This window comes from Tupaia chinensis, unplaced genomic scaffold, assembly GCF_000334495.1.
Source record: "Tupaia chinensis unplaced genomic scaffold, TupChi_1.0 Scaffold144058_1, whole genome shotgun sequence".
NCBI lineage: Eukaryota > Metazoa > Chordata > Mammalia > Scandentia > Tupaiidae > Tupaia > Tupaia belangeri.
The window spans coordinates 1,887,933-1,912,139 of NW_006203910.1; the positions used below are offsets into that span (position 1 = coordinate 1,887,933).

A 24,207-nucleotide genomic window follows, 5' to 3' on the forward strand; every position below is an offset into this window, starting at 1 on the left:
CAGAGCAATTCCACAGGCCCCCTTAGCCACAGGCGCATGAACTGTTTCTAGTCTCTCCCAGGGTTCAGCACATAGGAGGTGATGATTACAACTAAGCCACATCTATGTGGACGGAAGTACACACCCCTGTATTATATACACATACATCCCAACCTTGGAGGCAGCAGCAGAGAAAAAGAAACGAGAGGTTTGGAATCAAATCTGTTCCAGCTTCACCTTATACTGATTACATGAACTTATACAAAGGTGCTTTATTTATTTCCTCATCTGTAAAAAGGGGATAACACCAATTTCACGGGTGTTATGCGAGAGAAAGGAAAACACCAGTATGGAGTAAAAAACTCGATAAATGCTGGCAACCTTCCCCTTTTGGGGACACTGTCTTACACAGACCTTCCCTCCTCAATACTGCCCTCCAGTGGGCTAGGATTCTCCTCCCCCTACATAAAGTAGGCCCCACATGGAACAGATCCACTGGAGGAAAATCTAGATTTCAAAATAAGGTAACATGAATTTTCCCATTTACAAAAGAGATGTTTCGTTATTGCCATTTTCATCTTAGACTATAGCATTTCCATTATGACTTGATCTACACGGGTAGAGTAGATTTGCGCTTGTCAAGGACCTTGTTTCCTATCTAAATTTCCTATCTAAATGTAGCTTATTTCCTATCAAAATCTATCTTTCATCCCTGCTGAGTTTTCCCAAGAATCAGTGGCCACCTTGACCCTCCTGGACAACCCAGCCTCTCCCAGGCAGTGTTCACTGGCTTTTACTCACCCACACAGTTGTCACAGATGCTGCAATGGGAGGCCCGGGGCGGCCGGAAGATCTTGCATGTATAACAGTATTTCAGTTTCACAATCTGGTTGTTTATCTGGAAATTCTTGATACGAGGTGGTGGTCGCTGGCCCTGGGGTACTGCGCCATTGGTAGCTTCTGTAAATCAGTAAAGCCGGTTACCATTACTGTAGCCATTATTTAAATCCAAAAAAAGCAACTGGAGTACTCAAGGGTTCCCTTGACCAAAAGTCTTTTCCAGGCGAACATTTCCTGATTATACTTTCAGCATCACAGAGAGGTCCCTCAATATTACAGAGTGTCTGTAATTCTGTTGTGTATATGTCAAAAAGCATTTCTTCAAGGGTTTTTTTTTTTTTTTTGCTCTGATTAGAAAGAAAAACATTCAGGGACCAGCAGTTAGTGTAATAGCTATGTTGCTGGACTCCCATGTAGTCGACTGCAGTCCCAGGCCTGGTGGCTTAAACTCACACTGGGCGCATGTCCATGTGTGCCCAAGATCCCGAGAGGAGAATGGAGGAGAAGGGATTGCGGCATGGTCATTTGCCCTGAGGGGTGATTTCTTGCTTTCTGTCTCTGTCTCTCTCTTTCTGGTGAGCACACATGCCCATAGCAAAAAAGAAAAACATTCATAAAAGAAAAAAAAGCCAAAAAATATGAAATGAAAATATCTAACTTCATTAATTACCAGAGAAACACAAATTAAAATACAAATATACAATTTCTACCTATTAACTTTTTTTTTTTTTTTTTTGGCCATAGAGCACATGCCTTCCCTAGATAGAGATAATGAAAGAGAAAGTGAGAAGTCACCACCACCACCACCACCACCCCCAGAGGGCATGGCCTCAGTGCCTGGCCATGCTGGAATCCTTCCTCTTCCATTCTCCTCTCAGGATTTTGGGCATACATGCACATGTGCCCAGTGTGATTTTCAAGCCGCCAAGTCTGGGATTCAAACTGAGGTTGGCCATGTGGGAGTACAACACCTTAACCACCACATCACCTATTGGTTTCTATATTAACAAATATTAAAAAGAATAAAAATACCTGGTATTAGCAAGAGTGGGAAAAAGTCATTCTTATACCTTTACCACGAGCGTTGGGCAAAGGCTACCAAAATTTTAAATGTATATTCCCTTTGACCTAGCGGTTCTACTTCTAGAACGTGTGGAAATTACAAAGAGATATAAAGGAGATGCTTATACCAAGGATATTTACCACAGAGTTCCTTTTAATAAGAAAAAAATTTAAAAATAGCCCAATGTCACAATAGGAGGTTGATTATGTAAATTATGATACATACACAGAATGAAATATCATGTAGCCATTTAAAATTATATAGATGAATAAATAGTGACACAGGAAAATACAATATATTACAAAATAAAAATATATGTTGGGCCTGCCAACAGCATAGGGACTAAGGCAGATGGATTCCACATGGCCAATTGTGTGATTTGAGTCGTAAATACAGTGGCTTGAAAAACACACTGGACACATATGTGTACAAGCCCAAATCCCAAAAGGAGGGAGAAATGGAAGAGAAGGATTACAACATGACCATCCCCTATGGGGGTGCTTTCTTATGTGCTCACTCTCTTGTTTCGCTCAAGTGAGCACATACAACCTCTGACTAAAAAGCTGTATGTATGAGAAGATTCTGTCCTTCAAAAGTAAAATATGCATTTAAAAAAGACTGATAATACTTAGAATTAGAAAAACAATTTTTAAGGCCAGTAGGTTGCATGGTGGCTCAGGCACTGGACTCCCACATGGTGGACTGTGATTCGAATCTCAGACCTGGCAGCTTGCTTTGTCACTTTCTCTCTATGTCTCTCTCCTCGAGAGAGAGAGAGAGAGAGAGAGAGAGAGAGGTTTTTCCTATAAAGTGTGTGTGCTTGCCAGAAAGACAGAGAAAGACAGAGATAGAAAGCAAGAAATCACCCCCCAGGGGTGTGGCCACACCGCAATCCCTTCTTCTCCATTCTCCTCTCAGGATCTTGGGCACACACACACATGCACCCGGTGTGAGATTTAAGCCACCAGGTCCATGACTCAAACCACAGTGGACTACATGGGAGTCCAGCAACATAGCCATTATGCCAACTGCTGGTCCCCTCTCTCACTCTCTCTATGTGTTTCTCTCCAGTGAATTAAAATAATAATAATAATGACAAATAAATAAAATTAAATAATTATTTTAAAAATAAAAACAATTTTTAAAATAAGAACAATACATGCTTATTGCAAAAACTTTGGAAAAAACAGAAAATATAAATAAGATAAAAATCTCTGATGGTCTCTCAACTGAGAAATAGTTATACATCTTGGTGTGTTTCCTTTTAATCTCTTAACAGATAAATAAACATTTATGGTTTTGTTTTTAAATTTCAGATTAGAGAGCCAGTCAGTAGCACAGTGGTTAAGGGAGCTGGATTCCACATGGCTGACTGTACAGTTGAGTTCTAGACCCAGTAGCTTAAAAAACACACCAGGCACATGTGCATGCATGCCCGAAAATCCAAGAGAAAAACAGAGGAAAAAGGACTGTTGCATGGCCATCCCCCTGAAGAGTGCTTTCTCACTCTCTCTGTCTCTTTCTGGTGGGCACACATGCCCTATAGCAAATTACAAAAAACAACAACAAAAACAAAATATAGAGATCAAGGTCAACCCTGTAGCATGGTGGGTGAAGAAGTCAGATCACACATCACTTACTGTGCAGTTCGAGTCAGAGCCCTGGCAGCTTGAAAAGTTGGGGCACACTGGGCATGTGTGCATGTGTGCCCAAATTCCCCACAGGCTGGAGAAATGGAGGAGAAAGGAATGCAGTATGGCCATGGCCCATTGCAGGGGGATTCTTTCTGCTCCCCCCACCCCCACTGTCTCTTTGACTCTCTCTGGTGGGCACACATGTCCTATGGTAATAATAAAAAAATTCAGATCATATTATAAGTGTAAATTTGTACCATGAATTATTTAATTAACATTATTCTGTGAGCCATGGTTAATTTTTTTCTAAAACACTACTACTGGCCATATTCCACTGTATGCACATACTGTGATTTATTAAACCACTTTAATTGTGTCTCTAGATTTTTGCTATTTAAAAAAATGTTGCATGCAACAAATTAAAGCATCACAGATCAAATCTTAAATCCCCTTTGATCATCACTCCAAGTCCACACTCCCCTTCTCCCTTCCCCCAAAATGTATTCATGTGTTCACAGTAATTGCTAAAATAGAAAAAAAGGTCAAAGTTTGAACAAGAATATATGAAGTTGCTGGTTTTAAAATAACTATATTCACATTTAAAAAAGAAGAAGAAATGATGCACTAAAAATCCTCCTACAGGACTCATTTTCTTTAAAAAAAAAAATCTCTGATTATTTCCTTTAGCTAAACCCTTAAAGCGATACTATTACTGGGTCAAAGAGTATGAACCTTTAAAGCCCATATTACTTATCACCAAACTGCTTCCCAGACAGATTATATGAATTTGCACGCCTGCTCATCCACAGCATATGAGTGTGCCTGTCTCCTTGCACCCTTGCTGTGCAGTATAATTCTAAAAACAGAATATTTTTCAATTCGCTTTGATTTTAAAAATATCTGCCATATGGAACGTTTTTCCTTTTTTGCAGAGTGGTGTAGATGCTGTGAAATCAAACAATAACAGTGTGTCACAAGTCTTAAAAGGATGGGGGTAGCTATTCATTAACGGATGATAGAGGTACCAGCATGCCACCCTAATATTCCTTTGCACATACTTTTTACAGGAGAGCACCTGTAAAAAGACAGAGAGTTCATGGTTCACCCTCCCCAGGAGGCAGAGGAATCACATGACTTCTCTCCCATTTCCACCTCCCTTCCCACCCCCACAGCATACCCAGAGCTGAATATAAGCTGACAAAAAATTGCTAACATAAACATACATCTGAACTCAACTATGCACTTTTCTGTCAAGGGAAACATGCTCAATGCAGAGATTACGATGTGACAGCCAGAGGCTGGGTCCCTGGCCCAGTGATAAGGTGGAAAAGAGTTAATCATGTTAAGGACTCAGGATGAGATGCAAGTCAAGGTATTGCCTTGACCCTAAGTTGTTGTTTGTTTTGTTTGGCTTCGTTTCTGGTCTGTGAATAGAAAGGAAACTATCAAAGAATAATTAGGAGAAAAAAACAGCACTTACGAGTCTCCCTGAGTGTCTTGTTCTTAACTACCCCCAGTTCTACCAGGCCTCCCCAGAACTTCAGCTGCATAAATATACCTCACTTCTCTTTCTTCCTGTGAGTCTTACCCTTACCCCACCCATATGCACAAACTAATTATTTCCTAGCACGACTAAAACAGGTTGGACGTTTCCAACAAGAAAACCACTAGAAACTAGGGGAGGGAGGGGCTAGGAGGTGGTACAATGGTAACAACTGCGCTCACATGGGAAAGGTCCCAGGTTTGTGTCCAGGACCTTCCCGAGTATACCAGGCATATGTGTGCATATCCATGATCTGGGCTGGCTGAGATGGGGGTGGACTGATGCATGCATACCTGTTGGGGTAGGTGCCCCCCCCTTCTCTCTCTGGAGAAATGAATAAACTTTAAAAAAAGAAAAGAAAAAGCTAGGGGGAAACACAGGTCAAACAAACGAATGAACAAAATACAAAAGCACAAAAGCCTTTAAAACACCTTCAAAGAACTACAGGTTTGCCACAGATCAGTGCTCTACTGGCATGGCTTCTCAGGCTGGCCAGGCTTGGGGTCCCCTTCTTCTATCCTGTGTGTCTTGGATGCTAACTCAAGCTACTTGGTAATGAACTTGAGAACCATTTAGGAAGGGGACTGCTGCTGACCTGCTGGGCTCCTGCTCCCTCCAAGTACTTGGGCTATAGTCTTCTTTTCCACTGTGAATTCCTGGGATAGCCCCTCCTCTAGTCCTGGTGGTGGGGTGGGGTGGAGGTGGGGGCACCAATCAGTGACACTGTCCTGGCTAGGACAGCATTTCCTCTCTGTTCCCAAACCCTCCCCCTGAGCTGCGGACTGCAGACCGCACTATACGGAGACTGCCACTGGCTTCTGTACCTCTCCTAGGATTCTCAGTGGTTCTTTGTACCGTCGCTGCCCCATCATCTGGCATATTCTGCTAAACCAGGAATTCTTGGTTGGGGGAGCCATGAATATACCTCAAAAGATCTATGCATCCCTGAAATCACATTCAAAATTGTATACATGTGCTTGAATACAACATTCTTTATGAGCAGGTTTACAGCTTTCAACAAAAAAAATCAAATGTGGCCCAGCCATTGTGACACGGTGGCAATGCTAGTGCCCTGCAGTGCTAGAAGCCATATGGTGACTACGGTTCAGATCCCCAGTCAGCCTGGAAAATACACCAGGTGTGCGCACGGATATCCAGGATCCTGAGGAGGGGCAGCCTGGGTAGAAGGGATTGTGACATGACAATACCCTACTAAAGGTGCTTGCTTGCTCTCCCTCTTTTTCTCTCTCATGTATATATAGTTTCCATCATAAAAGGGGGAGGGAATAGAATGATTTGTGACCCCTCTCACATCCAAACAAGTAAAAAAAAAAATCCTCTTTGGAAACAGTGCTACAGGATCTTGGTAGCAAACCTTCCTGAAATGCAACTGAACACAGGGAACAAAGTATCTGGGACATTACGATCAGGCTATACTTGCCTTACCCAATTCACAGGGTGACGGTGATCTCAGATTTGACTGTTAACCAGCAACTACAACTGTGATTCAGTTCCCTTCCTGATCAGGGCCATCCGTGCACAGCAGCCTGCCAGCCGGTCCTAAGACTTACCTATTTCCATTTCTATGAAAGCTGCTTCATCTGGCAGGGCCCGGGGAATCACTCCAGGGTCACTGAAGCTCGTCCTCAACAGGGTAGCCATGGAGAAAAGGAAGAGCATGGCAGCAAACACGGGGATGGCAGGAGACAGCTGCACAGCCAGGTAGCGGCATCTGAGGAAAGCAGGCAATTCGACATTGAATTACACCTACCCTATTATGATTTCTAATCGGTGCAAGTATGTCAACCTGGTCTCCACAACAAAATTAGCAGTAACTCGAAGGCAGGGGTCATGCTTTTACTTCTCTTGAATTACCCAGAACTCCTAACACATGGCTCTGCACATAGTAGGACTTAACAAATACTTGATTGATGATGCCATGTATTACATGCAGAAGATAGTCTCAAGGGACCTCCCTTACCCCTAAGCCCAATCCTTCCTAACAGGCCCCTAGAAGCCGTATTTCCTCTGCTCCAGGGAAGAGTTCACACCTGGTAAGACAGGGAAGCATATGAGTCTGGATTTGTAAGCACCAGAGGTTGATCTCACCCTGAGCATGTCCAGGGCTTTTCATATACACTCATCTGGCAGTAGGGCTGAGCTTGATGAGGACCAAACAGGAAGCAGGCTCACAGTGTTGGCCAGAGCCTACCTCAGCATACTTCAAGACCAGTGAAAAGTTTCAGAGCTGCTGATAGACTCTACAATGTTCATTCCTCTAGTCTCCTCAATTAGCTCAGCTAAGGAGGTGACTAATGACCATCAGGAAGGGAACAAGAAAATCACATCTTCTTAGTACCCCTTCCTTTTTTAAAAAAAAGATTTTTGCTATAGAGTGCATGCCTTAGCCAGAGAGACAGAGAAACAAAAAGCAAGAAATCATCCCCCGGGGGGAAGGCCATACCGCAATCCCTTCTGCTCCTTTCTCCTCTTGGGATTTGGGGCATGCATGCACATGCACATGGTCTGAGTATTAAGCTTCTGGGTCCCAGACTTGGACTGCAATTCACTACGTGGGAGTCCAGGACCTAACCATTATGCCATCTGCTGGTCCCAGTACCCCTTCCTGACATCATATTCACTCCCCTCTTAACCTATTCGTCTTCCTCTTTGGATATCCCAACTCTACTCATCTCTCGAGTCCCAGAGACATCAATATCACCATCACCATCCTTGCAACTACAAGATATTGAGTACTCTACCATATGCCAAGCACTGTACTAAGCTCTTTATATGCATTATTTCATCCAATTCTCACACTGAATGTATGGGGTAGATTACACCCATTTAATAGAAGAAGGGGATGCCTTGTAGCATACTGGTTAAGGGAGATGGACTTTGGACGGTCAATGACGGTTCGATCCTGGCCCCAGCAGCTTGAAAAACATGTGGCATGCATGTGCATATATGCCCCAAATCCAGACAGGATGGAGAAATGGAGGGGGAAAGATCAAGGTATGATCATGCCCCATTAGGAGGTGCTTTCTCCCTCTCTCTTCTTCTCTCTTCCTCCCTCTCTCCCTCCCTCCCCTTCTCTCTCTCTCTCTCTCTCTCTCTCTCTCTCTCTCTCTCTCACTCTGGTGAGTGCATACATCCTCTGGCAATTAAAAACAAAAATATGTTCCTTTACAAAAAAAAGATGAAGAATCTGGGACTTAGAGTCTAAGGCTTGCCTCCTCCAAAAGGCCCATGCCAAGCTCTACTAATCTGTCCCTTCTCTGCTCCCTATAGTGCTCGCTGTCAGGGCTTGGTATTATTTCCTAGCTGTTTCCCATATGCTGACCGCACTCCTCCCAAACGGACTTCTTAAGAGCAAGAATGTGATCATATTTACCCAGGACCCCTTGGGTTTGAACTCTGGCCCTACCAGCTCCTAACTGGTGACTTAGTTAACTTCGGTCTCCTCGTCTGTACACTGAGGATAGTAGCCTTTCTTCATGGGATCACTGTGTGGATCAAATGCACTGACATGAAGAAAGTGCTGACAACTGCACTTGACACACAGTAAATGCTAAGTAAATGTTAGCTACTAACGCTATCATCGTGATTCTCTATCTCCCAGAGTCTAACACTAGTAAGGGAACAAGGAAGTCATCAATAAATACATGTTGATTTGAACTGAATTCCAAACGGAATCAATGGGAATGTGTAATGAGAGTTATCACTGACCTATTTTTATTCTCCGCCTCCTGAGGCACAGTTCTCCTTGAAAACAGAGATCTTCACTTGGGGGCAGACTATAAGTAGATGAGCAAGTAGTAGAGGGTGAGAGGATAAAGTAAGCTAAGAAAAAAGCTTACCTCATCAGCATGTGGAGTAAGCAAGCTGCCATCCACTCAGACCAAACGTTTAACCCCGGGTTGTATATTTGCTGCCGTTTCCGAACAACCCCCATGAGATCCTCCCCAGTCACCCCGCCACACACACAACTGCGCGGAGGGATGCAATCCAGCTGTTACATTGGACTAAGCAGTTTCGGATGAAGGTGAGCATATGTACTGAATCTGGAAGATGATTTTAGCGACTCTTCTGTTTGCTTGCTTGTTTTGAACAAAATCTTTCATCTTAGATTGCTTTTTTCTTTTTGAAATTCATGATAGAGTATGTATATGTGCACGACAGACAGAGAAAGGGAGAGGCACCCTGCACAGGGCCAGGTCTCGCCACAATCCTCTTCCTCCAGTCCTCCAGCCCACCAAGATTCCGAGTGCATGTGCATGCACCTCGCATGTTTTCAAGCGAACCAGGCCAGGGACTTGAACTGTGGTCAGCATGTGGATGCCAGCTCCAAAGTCCAGTATACTGTCGTCTGTGCCCCAGAGGCTGGATAGCTTTGCTTTTAATGATTAATTCCTTCTCCTAAAAGCCAAGGGAAGATGGGGAAATAGAGAACTAAAGGATCTGTCAAATGAGTTCAGGGTAATTCAGGTTCTTCACATCACTGGCTTGTGGATTGTCCTCTTTTCCATTGCTTCCCTTCACTAGTACAAATCATCAAAAAGTGAACTTACAAATGAAAAGCACCTTCACTCATCAGGGATCCAAAGCACACAAAAAAAGCATGAGGCTCCATGTCATGAACAAGCCAAGTGATACAACCACATGTATAGGAAACAACCATCTTCCTAGTCACTGCCCATCTCTAGGATCGCTCTTGAAAACAAAGAAGTAATGTCTTGAGGGCTCAAACTGCTCTCCAACCACAAGACTTAGAAACATGAGAGTTAGCCAACTGGCCACTAAATAGAATTTAATTTTTTTTAATTAAAGGGAAAAGACACAGAGTAAACAGAACAACCCTACAAAAAAAAAAAATCAAAATTAATGCACAGAAGGATCCGAGCTTAACTAAGTCCAGTTCTAACACCTGCTTATAAAGCAGACAAAGAACAACTTAGATTTGAATTACACTACGCCATCAAGGATAAAGGTCTCTGTAATCTCCACACAGACTATCTTCTGCACCTGCTAAAACAATTCACTCTGTATGTCAACAAGTATACAACAAGCCCATTGTATTGTTCTCCTCCAGAGATGAGGCTACTGGCAGCCAGTTGTCTCTAGTGAGTGGGTGTGGCTGGGAAGGCAGATGTGGGACCAGCTAAGCTTTTTTATTCTGAGTAAGAGGAAACTTAAGAGAGCTAGCGGCTGGGACTATTGTGAACTGCAACCCACAGAGTCTATCTGCAATAGTTATGATAAAAACAATACCTCCCTAGGGTGGGAAATTGGAGAGATGTCAGTCAAAGGACACAAAATTTCAGTAAGGAAGAACAAGTTCAAGAGATCACTTGCATAGCACGGTAATTATAGTTAATAACAATGTAGTGTGTACTTGAAAATTGCTAGGAGAATAGATTTTAAACATTCTTGCCACACACACACACAAAAGTATGTGAGATAATGCATATATTAATTAGTTTGATTTAGCCACTATACAATGTATACATATATCAAAACATCGTGATGTTTACCATAAATATCTACAATTTTAATATATCAATTTGAAACTATTTTTAATTGCCAGAGGATATATGCACTTGCTAGAGAGAGACAGAGAGAGAGCTAGGGAGAAAGAAAGTGATGGAGTGTGGTCACATCGCAATCCCTTCTCCATTTCTCCATCCTGTTGGGATTTGAGGCATGCACACACATGCACTTGTCATGGTTTTCAAGCTGCTGGGGCTTGGATTTGAACTACTCTCAGCCATGTGAGATCCATCTCCCTTAACCACTAGGCTACAGAACCAGCTCTAAAATTTGTAAAAATATCCCCGAGGGGCCAATGCAGTGATAAAGTGATAATGTACTTCTCAAATGATGCTGGATACATATGGAAGATCACAGCTCAGTTCCCCAATCAACCTACACATGCCGGTGCACACACCTATGATCCTGACTGGCTGAGAAAGCTGAGGGGGGGGAGGTTGTGGCATGAGATCCACTTGAGGGTTGGTCTCTCTCTCTCTCAATAAACTAACTTTTTTTAAATAGCCATTTAGGGGGACCAGCACATGGCATGGTGGTTAAGGTGCTAGACTTCTACATGACTGACTACAGTTCAAGTCCTGGACCCAGTGGCTTGAAAATTACTCCAGGCTTGTGTGCATGCATGCCCAAAATCGCAGGAACATGGAGAAGGGATTGGAGCATGGCAATCCCCCCGGGGGGTGATTTCTCACTTTCTCTCTCTGTCTCTCTCTAGCAAGCACACACTGAATGGCAAAAATAAAAACAAAACAAAACAAAAAGCCATCTAGGTTAGTCCCATTCTTGCAGTAAGCTGGAGGTCTGTCTCTGACAGGAATAAGCTATGTGAAGATCTGGTGACAATTCCCATTATCGACTTCAAAAGTCACGGGTACCCTCACTAATCCTCACTAATCTGTCTGAGAAAGACTGGATCTGTCATTGTGAACATAAGCTAATTGTTTTTGAAACCCCCTAGTACTTTCTATCTATATCACTTCTTAGAATAATAATACCCACACACTTCTTGAAACAGAACTCTCCTTTGTCTCCAAAGTACCAAGAGGCTTTCCTCCTTCCAGAGAGTTAGAAGTCCCTTTCTTCCCTTGTGAATTTTATAAATGTAACCATGTCCCCACAAAGTCTTCATTTCTGCCACCTGAAGAGACATCATCATGTAAGCCATTCTCTATCAACTTTCTGAATGGCCTCAGACTTCCATAGCTGGGCTAGACTACTGGCCTCCCGCACGTCCCCGTGGGCCACACGGTGGTACTGACCAGCAGTAACCAGCAGTGCCAGGCTGGGCTGGTGTGTCATGTCTCCTCCCCCATCCCTAGCATGCTGGTCCACTGGAAGGATGATAATGACACAGACTTCAATTCGCATGAAAACACTTAAAAGAGACTCACGAGTGGAGCTGGTAAGAAACTAGATTCCATAACAGGGCTATGCCTTACAGACTAGCAGATCAGGGGTTCACAGTCCTCGGCTTCTGAGTCTCCCTAATACCTTTCTTGTTACATTTTTTGCTTGTTCCTTTATCAGTGCAATCAATCTGCCAACAAGTATTTATTGGTCTAACAAATGAAACAAGAGGGAACCAGCGGTTAGCGTAATGGCTATGTCGCTGGACTCCCATGTAGTTGACCGCGGTTCGCGTCCCGGACCCGGTGGCTTAGAACTCATGCCGGACGAGCATGTGTGCGTGCCCAAGATCCCGAGAGGAGAATGGAGGAGAAGGGATTGCGGCGTGACCATCCCCCCTGGGGGGTGATTTCTTGCTTTCTGTCTCTATGTTTCTCTCTGTCTGTCTGGCGAGCGCATGCGCCCTATAGTGAAAATCTCTCAAAAAAAATTTTTTTAAAATTTAAAAAAAAATGAAACAAGAGAAATACAAGATCATTTTTGTGAGGAAAACAAAACTAACATATGAAACATCCAAGGAATAAGATAAGACCTGTAATGAAATGGTGATTCAGACTCTAAGGACAGTGGTCAGAAAAGAACTTTCTTGGGGAGCTGGTGGCTGCTTGAAACTGCTCCAACAGCAGCTGTTAAGGATGGCTTTAAGGAAGAGCTATGCTTAGGATAGCAGAAAGTGCCCAAAGAACAGGATCAGAGCCCTGAGATGTCCTTGGTCCCACATGATAGAAATAAGCCTTTGCAATGAGTCCCAATTTAGACAGTTGTCTCTCATCTATTTTTTAAAATATAATTCCATACTAAATGCTGTTGTGCTTTCTCTCTCTCTCTCTAAAATCGTCCCCCAGGGGATGGTCATGTTGCAAGCCCTTCTCTTCCATTTTCCTCCTGAGATTTTGGCCACACACGCACATGCCCGGTGTGATTTTCAAGCCACTGGGTCTGGGATTCGAACTACAGTCAGCTATGTGGGAGTCCAGCACCTTAATCACTATACCATCTGCTGGCTCCTCCTCTTACATTTTTTATTTATTCATTTCTATTGCCAGAGGGCATATGCACTTTCCAAAGAGAGACAGGGTAGGAGACAGGGGAAGTGGGGAGGGGAGCATCCTCCAATGGGGCATGGTCAATCCCTTCTCCTCCATTTCTCCATCCTGTCGGGATCTGGAGCACATATGCATGCATACCCAGAGTGTTTTCCAAACCACTGGGGCCAGAATTTGAGCCGTGGTTGGCTCCCTTAATCACTAGGCTATGGGGCCAGCCCCCATCTGTCCTGTTATTGCTTCACTGCTATAGACTAAAATGTTTCACCTGATATTCATGCTGAAATATTAACCCCTAATGTGTTGGCATTTGGAGGTGAGTGAGCCCTTTGATAGGTGACTGGTCACCTAAGGACCCACTCTCATGAATGTAATTAGTATCCTTATAAAACAGACCCTGGAAAGCTCCCTTGCCCCTTCTGCCATGTGAGGGGACACAGGCATCTGTTTGGCCACCAGGAAGCAGGTCCTCACCAGATACTGAATCTGCCTGCTCTTTTACCTAGGACTTCGCTGCCTCCAGAACTGTGAAATATAAGCTGCCGTTCTTTCTAAGCCACCTTGTCTATAGGAGTTTGTTACAACACAGCCTGAACAGGCTAGGACACTACCACTAGAACACAGGAAACGTGTAGAATCACTTAGAAAACCGTTTCAAAGTTCTTCTGATGACACTGAGAGTCTGCAGAGAAGGAAAAACTTTCCTTTGACACTAAATTAGCCTCCAGGTTTGCTGTTTTGTGAAGATCAAAGGAAAACACATAGCCCTCTTTGCTCCAGCACCAATGGAGAAAGTTTATTTTATTTTATTTATTATTATTATTTAAGTTTGCTGTAGGGCATGTGTGCTCACCAGTGAGAGAGAGAGAAACTGAGAACGCAAGCTGCCAGGTCTGGGACTTGAACCATGGTTGGCCATGTGGGAATCCCACACCACAACCACCACACCGCCTACTGGCCCCAACAATGGAAAAAATTGAGCAAGTAGGGACAATTCCAATCCTCACGTGCTAAGTCATTCTCTTACAGAGGTTCAAAACCTCTATCCAGGTGAACCTGCTAAGTCTCGCTGCCGAATTTCTGTTATAAAAACAAATTTCACAGGGCCAGCGGGTGGCATAGTGGTTAAGGCACTGGACTCCCACATGGCCAACCACAGTTTGAGTTCCAGACCCAGCAGCTTGAAACTCATGTTGAGCATATGTGCACATGTGCCCAAAATCCTAGGAGGAGAATGGAGGAGAAGCGACTGTGGTGTAGCCATCCCCACTGGGAGGTGATTTCTCTCTTTCTCTGTGTGTGTGTCTGTCTCTCTGGTGATAACACTAGCCCTATAGCAAAAGATCTGTCCCTTAAAAAGAATCCAAATTTTAATTATAATCTACCCTTGTTCAAGAAGTTAGAACAATTCTCTGCTGCCTATTATATTAAGCTCCAAACTCCACAGGCCAGTATTCCAAGGCCTTCCATTAACTGGCTTTATCTAATCATCATCATAAGGCTCCTGTCTTTGCATTGTTCCATTCCAGAGATAGCCCACTAATTGCCCTGAATTAGCTAGCTTCTTGCTGTTGCAAAGACATGAGGTACTTCCTTTGTTCTTCCATGCAATACTAGCTCTGGCACAACTGAGGAGGGGAAACTTAGGAGGTCTCTTCTCTCCCTCAGTAAATATCTCACCTGATGTCAGCACGCTGGAGGACATCCCTGTTCTTTCTCCTTGCTTTTCCCAAAATAATCACCCTACTCAATTAAGACTCATTCTCAAAAGATGGGAGAAGTGTTCCGTGGAAATTGACAGTGTGAACTCATTACCATGAAAGGTAGTAGAAACTGAAAATATACACAGGGATTCTGAATGACAGAATCGTAAAGAATTATTAAAGGAAAGCAAGACAAAACCCAGCCCTCCCTTTGGACCATGCTTTATCAAGAAGTTAAGTTTAACTAAGTACTCTAACAGACTGATATCTAAGAGGCAACTATACCTTTCTAAAACTTTCATTTGCTTGGCCAGGTCCCAAGGACAATCTAGGCTAGGTGAAGCACAAGATTGACCTCCACAGACTAGTTCTCCAGCACATGCTTTCTAAGTTAGAGAGCATGATAAAAATGACTTTTTCCTCTTCCCAATCTCACCTAAGAATATTCTTCAAGGACCTGGACTTTGTCACTACAGGCACTAATATTCTGCCAGGTCAAAGTTTGGCTTTGGTCTATGTAGTCTAACGTCTCCTGGATCCTGACAACTGTATTGTCATATCTGCCTTTTTTATTCTATCTGTCCAAAAAGACAAAAACATGGTGCCCCCTTTCATCAGGATCACCCACAGAATAATAAAGTAGGGGGTGCACATTACTCAATTTTTCTTGGAGCCACCCTATCCTGGCAGCAGAGACTAGAAGTGGTCACAGTAGTGAAGATCCCTCATTAACTCACAGTGCTCCTTACGTTCTAAGTTCACATTTAGAGATAGGCTTCCCTGTTCCTGCAAGGCTCCCTGAATGCCATGCCAGAATTCTGTCAGTTTTCTCAAAGATGCTTTCATTTCCTAGGAGTACCCAAATAACCTAGACACCACTAGGTGACAGACACACCAGCTAACAAGAGCCTGGAATATGCTGGTCTCACATTTGGCACTATGCACAGCTTTAGAAATCTGGATGTCTTCCGGATTCCAGAGCCAAAAGGTAACAATAAGATCAAAGGTAAAGCCATACAGAGACACCAGCTGGTCAACCAATCTTGACAAAGTAAGCTTATTTCTATGGACTTGATTCCTTACCTGCAAAACAATGGTGATAAGTCTCCAAAGCCCTTCTGGATCTATTAACCAATGATTCTGTGAGTCAAGGTTGTTAAATTTCAAATGCATCCAGAATGTATTAATTCAGCTACATTTCTTGACCACCTACTCTAGAAAGGCCTGGAGCCACACAGACACAGATTGTCCCCAACCATGAAAGAGCTTACATCTAGCTGTGGGAGATAACAACAGATGAAAAGTGTAATCACCGTAGAATTAACAAGCATAAGAAATGCCATCTGGGGACCAGCAGATCACATAATGGTTATGTCACTGGATTCCCACATGGTCAACTAATGGTTAAAGTTCCAGACCTGGCAGCTTAAAATTCATGCCAGGCATGTGTGTGTGTGTGTGTGCCGAAAATCCTGAGAGGGGACTGGAGAAGGGATTGCAGCGTGGTCATTCTCCCTGGAGGGTGATTTCTCAGTTTCTGTCTCTCTTGTCTCTCTCTGTCACTCCAGTGAGCACAAGCAAAAAGTCTCTCAAAAAAACAGAAAAGAAATGCCATCGGATTATTTGTTAAATTAGCACTATGTAAGATTAGCCCAATGCATGCAGAAATTATTAGAACGGTTTCAAAAAGGAAGACTCAAGAAAGAACTTGACATTGAAAGTACCCATGAGGATCAGCTTCTGTGGCACAGTCAGTAGAGTGCTGGAGTGCAGAGCTAGAAGCTACATGCCAACCGTGGTTCAAGTCCCTCGCCCAGTCAGCCTGAAAGCATGCTGGGAGCATGCACACATGCCCAGGATCCTGGTGAGCTAAAGAACTAGGACAAGAGGATCAGAGTATGACCAAGCCCTGTGGAAGATCGATTGCTTGCTCTCTCTCACACTCTCTCTCTCTCTTTCTCTCGCTTGCTCTCTCTCATGCACACACACATGCTCTATCATGAATGGAAAAAAAGAAAGGACCCTGGGAACCAATCTGACAGAAAGTGGTCTGACAGTGCCTGGATACCATTTCCTCCATATAGGGCACAGTAAGAGCATAAGCACTGATGATAGCAGCAAACTGCTCTTACTTCAGGGGTCAAGAGTCACACAGTCCTTCTTGCCACGGGATAAGTCTAAGGACCTTGACCACACTAGTGATCTGACCACAAAGTTAAAAGAAAAAGCCAGGAAGCCAGGTCCAGAAGATGGTGCATTTGGTTCTTTCCCCAGGACCACACTTTCTCAGGAAGCTGAGTTCGACTAAACACAATAGCCTTTCAGTAGCTGGACAGCTCACAGGTTGTCAGTGTCATTCTGCTATGGTGTCCTCATATGCCAGGCCAAGCTGGTAGCTGTGTTTCTCGTACAAGTTGGACAGAGTTTGGACAGAAAGGACTGAAAATGGTTCATATGTTCAAAGCTGAAACTGGCAAACACACTCCCCATTTCCTAAATACATCACCCTAAGAATTCATTAGGAAATTCTTTTTCTTAAGGCATTGCCTGGTTTTCTCTCTGCTTTTAAATTTAAATACACGTATCATGACTACAATTATATTTAAATATAGCTACGAACCAGCAATCTATACTCTCATTTGTGTATATTTGAATCTTCCAGACAGACACAGAGTTAAACAGAATTTCTGACTCTCTGAGTTGCAAGAGAGGTAGTGATCACCTAAGTGTGAGTCCCACTCTGTGACAGCATCCCTCAGGAAACACTTTCAACAATGTGGAGCTAACTGGCTCCTGGGTGGGCAACCTTTTTTTGTTTTATGTATTCAAGCTACTGTCTGTCTGCTGAAAATCACAGATCCTTCCTTTAAAAAGTCTAGCTTGGCGCCAGTGGGTGGTGTGGTTAAAGTGACTAGATTCCACATGGCTTGGAAGTTTGAGAACCGGCATGTGGAAAATCACACAGGGTAAGTGTGCATGCATGCCCAAAGTCCTGAGAGGAGATTGGAGAAAAGGGGATTGCTGTGTGGCCATCTCCCCTGAGGGGTGAGTTCTCACTTTTCCTCTCTCTCTGTTTTTCTCCAGCAAGTGCACATGCCCTATAGCAAATTAAAAAAAAAAGTCTAGATTTGTAAAGGTATGATCCAAAAATAAAAGGATATCCACTGGCACTACTAACACAGCATGTTTTCCATTAAGCAGTACCCACATGCCTGACCAGACTTCTTTCTTTTCTTTTTTCATTTTTTTTTTAGAGATTTTTGCTATAGAATGCATGTGCTCATGGGAGTGACAAAGAGAGACAGAGAGACAGAAAGTGAGAAAACCCCCCCCGCCCAGGGAGGATAGCCACACTGCAACCCCTTCTCCTCTCAGGATTTTGGGCATGCATGTACACAAGTTTGAGTCCCAGACTTGGTGGCTTGGTGTGATTTTCAAGCCACCAAGTATGCGACTCAAACTGTAGATTCATAAGCACTGATGATAGCAGCAAACTGCTCTTACTTCAGGGGTCAAGAGTCACACAGTCCTTCTTGCCACGGGATAAGTCTAAGGACCTTGACCACACTAGTGATCTGACCACAAAGTTAAAAGAAAAAGCCAGGAAGCCAGGTCCAGAAGATGGTGCATTTGGTTCTTTCCCCAGGACCACACTTTCTCAGGAAGCTGAGTTCGACTAAACACAATAGCCTTTCAGTAGCTGGACAGCTCACAGGTTGTCAGTGTCATTCTGCTATGGTGTCCTCATATGCCAGGCCAAGCTGGTAGCTGTGTTTCTCGTACAAGTTGGACAGAGTTTGGACAGAAAGGACTGAAAATGGTTCATATGTTCAAAGCTGAAACTGGCAAACACACTCCCCATTTCCTAAATACATCACCCTAAGAATTCATTAGGAAATTCTTTTTCTTAAGGCATTGCCTGGTTTTCTCTCTGCTTTTAAATTTAAATACACGTATCATGACTACAATTATATTTAAATATAGCTACGAACCAGCAATCTATACTCTCATTTGTGTATATTTGAATCTTCCAGACAGACACAGAGTTAAACAGAATTTCTGACTCTCTGAGTTGCAAGAGAGGTAGTGATCACCTAAGTGTGAGTCCCACTCTGTGACAGCATCCCTCAGGAAACACTTTCAACAATGTGGAGCTAACTGGCTCCTGGGTGGGCAACCTTTTTTTGTTTTATGTATTCAAGCTACTGTCTGTCTGCTGAAAATCACAGATCCTTCCTTTAAAAAGTCTAGCTTGGCGCCAGTGGGTGGTGTGGTTAAAGTGACTAGATTCCACATGGCTTGGAAGTTTGAGAACCGGCATGTGGAAAATCACACAGGGTAAGTGTGCATGCATGCCCAAAGTCCTGAGAGGAGATTGGAGAAAAGGGGATTGCTGTGTGGCCATCTCCCCTGAGGGGTGAGTTCTCACTTTTCCTCTCTCTCTGTTTTTCTCCAGCAAGTGCACATGCCCTATAGCAAATTAAAAAAAAAAGTCTAGATTTGTAAAGGTATGATCCAAAAATAAAAGGATATCCACTGGCACTACTAACACAGCATGTTTTCCATTAAGCAGTACCCACATGCCTGACCAGACTTCTTTCTTTTCTTTTTTCATTTTTTTTTTAGAGATTTTTGCTATAGAATGCATGTGCTCATGGGAGTGACAAAGAGAGACAGAGAGACAGAAAGTGAGAAAACACCCCCCGCCCAGGGAGGATAGCCACACTGCAACCCCTTCTCCTCTCAGGATTTTGGGCATGCATGTACACAAGTTTGAGTCCCAGACTTGGTGGCTTGGTGTGATTTTCAAGCCACCAAGTCTGGGACTCAAACTGTAGTTGGCCATGTGTGAGCCCATTACCTTAACCACCACACCACCTGCTGGCCCCCTGACCAGACTTGTTAAGCCAGCTGTCTGACCCAGGCCTGTGCCACAGGCAGCTATACATCAATACTTGTTTCTGAGCACCTGCTGCAAGCAGGACCCTGTTACTAAAATGCAAATCCAGACATGCCTCCAGATTCGGGTTGACAAAAATACAGAGGCCAGAGAATGTGAAGCCTCTGCTCTTGGACAATTTAAGGAAAACAGATAGTCATTCCTCTGTTCAACTCCCTCACCTGCCTGCAGGCAGGGGGCTAGACTAGCAGATTTCCTGGGTTCTCACTAAATTCCAATATGAACAAAGGAGCCCAGAATTGGCCCCCAGACCCTGTCCTTCACTACGTGGTTGAGAGTAGATTACAGATTCCAAAGAAAAGGGTCAACCAAAAAGTGACTGAATTCCTCAGAGGCAGGCTGCTGTTCCTTGTAGAGCTGGTCATTGGCTAGGCACAGGCAGCCCCCACCTGGAGCGTCTGTCTGTGTATGTCAGACACACACACACACACACACACACACACACACACACATAGAAACATGGATTCCAGCATTCTTCAGACTCTTCACTAGAGTCCTGTCCCCTTTGTCAGACTTAGACTTCCCCATTCCTCTCCTCAGCTAACAAGCTATACTTCCTCCTCCCCTCCTCCTCCCACTACTCCCTCCCGCAGCCCTACCTTCAAAAATAGTTACTCTTTTACACAGGTGCCTGGAATTCAGGACAGTTTTACAAACAGCCTGACCTTTCCTACCCGGGGCCAAAATGTAAGAAGTAACTTGGGGGGAGAAATCGTCTTGCTAGAACACTCAAGCCGCCTTTGTCAAACAGTAACTTGGCTAATTATGAGTTTCATCCCTTGGGCAGTTTTCTTTAGAGGCCTTCAGGGGCTTACGTGGAACACATCCAAATCGGAGTCTCTCACTGGCTCCCAGATACAAAAAGAGCCAAACTGCTTTAGCTCAAAATGTCAAGGTCCCCTAGCCAGTCGAACTGGAGGTTTCCTGAGCTCAGAACTACCAACTCACTCAAAGCCTGGAAACAAGTCTCATCTCTGTTTTGAATGGTTCCAATCAGAAAAATTCAACCACGGGGACGGGGGTTGAGGACAAAAAGAGCTAAAGAGAGGAAGAATGAAAGACAGCAGAGTTTGGCATCGCACTTCCAAAAAGAAGCAAGGCAAACAACAAAACCAAGAACACTTAGAGAGAGGGTGAGGAGAAGGAAAAACCATTTTGAACATTATGCATATGCCTGCCTGCCTGCCTGTACGGGCTCGCCGGTACCACTCACGAGCACGTGCACACACACATGCACACGCAGACACACTCAGCCACGAAACTGATTGGAGAGCAGCTAAGAAGCCTTCAGCAACCTGCCTGACTTTGCCAAATACTTCACAAAGTCAGCAGTAGCAGCAGCAACAGCAAAAGGGCCTTTAACAAAGAGCTCCTCTGACCTTACTTTCCCAGTCTGGTTGTAAACTGGGTCCCCTTCCTCCCCCTGCTGTTACTCAAGCCAGCTGCAACCATCAAAAAGCCTGGCAAAGCAACCCGAAAATCACTCTGGATGCACTGGGGAAGGCTTGAAGTCCTCGTAGAAGGACGAAAATGAGCCCCGAGGGACTGGAGTTCATTTTAATTACCCACACAGGCTGGCCAAGGAGCCCCCTCCCACCTCCCACTTCCCACCTCCCACGGCCTGACCTCAGCACGGGAGCTCCATTTCCAGGTCACCCAGGTACATGAACAACAGCAGGCTCACCTCAGGCCTGGCCCGCAGTCCATGCACACACCTCTTGGCTCCTCAAGGCCCTCCTCACAGTAATCCCAAAACAATTAGCACTGCTCCCATCCCTAGAGCTTACAGCAGTCTCAGCACATCCAGCAGCCACGCCACAGTGCCCTAGAATCCAACTGGCCACCTCCCTAGAGCAGCGACCTACACAAACTTCAAATAGTGGCTCTAGTACTAGGTATTACAACACAGGAAAAAATAACTCCAAGGCTGGCATCAGGCAGACACAGAATAGACAGTCATTTATGTGGAGCGATTTGGAGGCAACTAGCAACTCCCTTTCTTCTTTTTTTCCTTAAATTATTTATCTATTTCATTTTAGTTTTCATCATCATCCCTTTTTAACTTGATATACGGCATGTGGGCCCACCCGAGGTGGCAGGGAAGTGAGTAAGCAAACTGCCAGGTCATGTGGGAATCCAGCACCCCAGCCACCATGTCACCTGCTGGCCCTAGTGACTCACTTTCTTTTTTAAAGAATTATTTTATTTAACTTTATTTATTTATTTAAATTTGTCCAGAGAGGGACAGAATGTGAGAGAGAGAGAGAAAGTAAGAAAGGAAGCCACCAGGTCTGGGACTTGAACACGGTGAGCCATGTGGGACCCTTAGCCACCATGCCATCTGCTGGTCCCGAGACTCACTTTTAATAAGCACATATGTGCCACATGCACAGGTTGTCTGTGGTACAGCGGAGGCTAGAACCAATGTGCACAGTCCCAATGCAATTGGCTTTTTAATTTAACAACTAGCTGAGAGCTGGACCCTAAAGAAAAAGGATCCAGAACAACAGGATAGGTGAGTACTGTTGGATGGTGTTATAACAATGATGGTGTCCCTAGGCTTGGGAGGAGTAGGGAAGAGATATTAACATTTTGTCACTAAGCTCCCAAGAAGACCACTGGGAGGCAGGGTGAATAATTACGACAAACTCTCTTATTTCCCAGGTTTGTCAGGGGTAGCTATAAAATTGGTATCCAAGGTCTTTTTAGGAAGCGCATTCTCTGCTATTACTACATAGCGATGAAATCAGTTGGCCTGATCTATAGACATTGCTTAAGAAGATATAAAAGTCATCCGAGAACCAGCCACAAACTCCCCAGAAAGAAGGTTCTTCCCCTGAACCCAAAGGAACCATAATCAGGCAACTCTACTTAATGGGAACTCACTCGAAGGCGAAGAAGAGTGTGCAGGTTCCCAGGATGAGGAAGAGGGTCAAGTAGAAGATGCCCTTTTGTCGGGCCATCATGACGCGGCCATCGCAGCAGAACGTGTTCCTTCCTGGGAGTTTCTCCCATTTCCGTGTCACCTTCTTTCTCACCACCATCACAGACATGATTGGAATTCCTGGTCCAAAAGGAGCTTGCTTGGTGATTACACGAGAGAAGAAATGGAGGCTGAGCCCAGCTTTGAAATCACGTTGCCTGCTATTGCTGCCACTGGGTCAAACATCATCAAAAGTCCAATTTCTAACCCTGAGAAAAAGCACAAAAAGGAAACAACAGATGAAGCAGGAATAAGAAAATGCAGTCCAACCCTCCTTTCTCAGAGACAGAAAAATGAACACAGCTGGAAGGAGTAGGGATGGATAAGTGGGGAAAGTTTATTTCCAACCTGTGTCTTTAAAGGTTCTCAAAAATAGAAGAGGACTAGTACTTCTTCTTAAACCCCCGTTCTTCCAGATGAATACTGATGATTTCACAGAACCTCGGAACTCCAAGGGATTTGACAGATGATCATCCCAATTACTTTGTTTTATAAGTGAATAAACAGAGGACCAGAGAGAGGGATTTAACTTCTCCAGGTTCATACAGTGGCAAAGCCGAGACCCCCCCCAAAAAAAAACCCACATCTGCTGAAGTCCCAGACACTTTCCACCACACCACAATGTTCTTTAATCATCATTAAGAGGGCTCTAAAAATAATAGCAGGTTTTTTGCCTTTATCAAGCCATCCCTCCTCCACTTCTTCACCTTCTTTCTCCAATTAGCTACTCAAATATGAATCACACCAGGGAACAAGTCACCCTCTGGCAAGGCTAGGAGGTTCTGGACACTCTGTACACACGCGCGCACACACACACACACACACACACACACACACACACAGTATTTACACAAAATGGATTTCCCCCAAGCAAACCTTCTGTAACTTCCCAAGTCCGGGAAATGAAATGATCTTGCTGGTCTAGCCTAACATGTGTGGGCATCTTAACAAAACCACATCACAGACCCGGAGGTGAGAGGCAGGAGAGACTCTGGAATGGTTGGCACTGGTGTGGGGGTGGGGACAGCAGCTAAGAAAAGTCATAAGGACGCTTTCTGGGACAATTCCTAAGTAGCATCTCAGCTCAGCATCCTAGGTTGCCAGGCCTAGCCTTTCTCAGCCACTGCCACCTTCTCCCTCCCCTCAGGTGTGGTGCTGTGGCCTCTATTTACTGCCACCACATGCCCCACGCTGGCAAGAATGAGGCAGAAGCCTGCAGTCCGGCTGACCCGAGAGGAACGGAAAGATCAAGTCGGGATCCTTCCCGGGCTGCAGAGGGCAAGGGTCCAAAGGAGACTAGGCGCTGGCAAGGGAGAGGAGAAGGTTCAAGGCTCGGGAGCGGGGAGGAGGCACCAGAGGTGCAGAGAACACTTCCTTTGTGTAAAACTAACCTGGAAAACAGTCTCCTCCCGATCACCCGGGCCAGCGGGCGAAGAGACCAGGAAGGGAAACCCGGCCTGGGAGAACAAAGATTCAAATCCGTCAGGAAGCAGCGGCCG

At 44.4% G+C, this 24,207-nt stretch overlaps 1 protein-coding gene across 1 annotated transcript in view; it reads right to left on the reverse strand.

Moving 5' to 3' along the window:
* The window catches only part of ZDHHC9 (zDHHC palmitoyltransferase 9), a gene marked incomplete in the record, with an annotated part of 52,535 nt that extends 28,363 nt beyond the window's left edge, over window positions 1–24,172 (reverse strand). The window contains 4 exon segments of the mRNA XM_027767232.1: window positions 781–939; window positions 6,631–6,791; window positions 22,612–22,917; window positions 24,100–24,172. Coding sequence (XP_027623033.1) covers window positions 781–939; window positions 6,631–6,791; window positions 22,612–22,778 — 487 coding nt within the window.
* Between the last annotated feature and the right edge of the window lie 35 nt (window positions 24,173–24,207).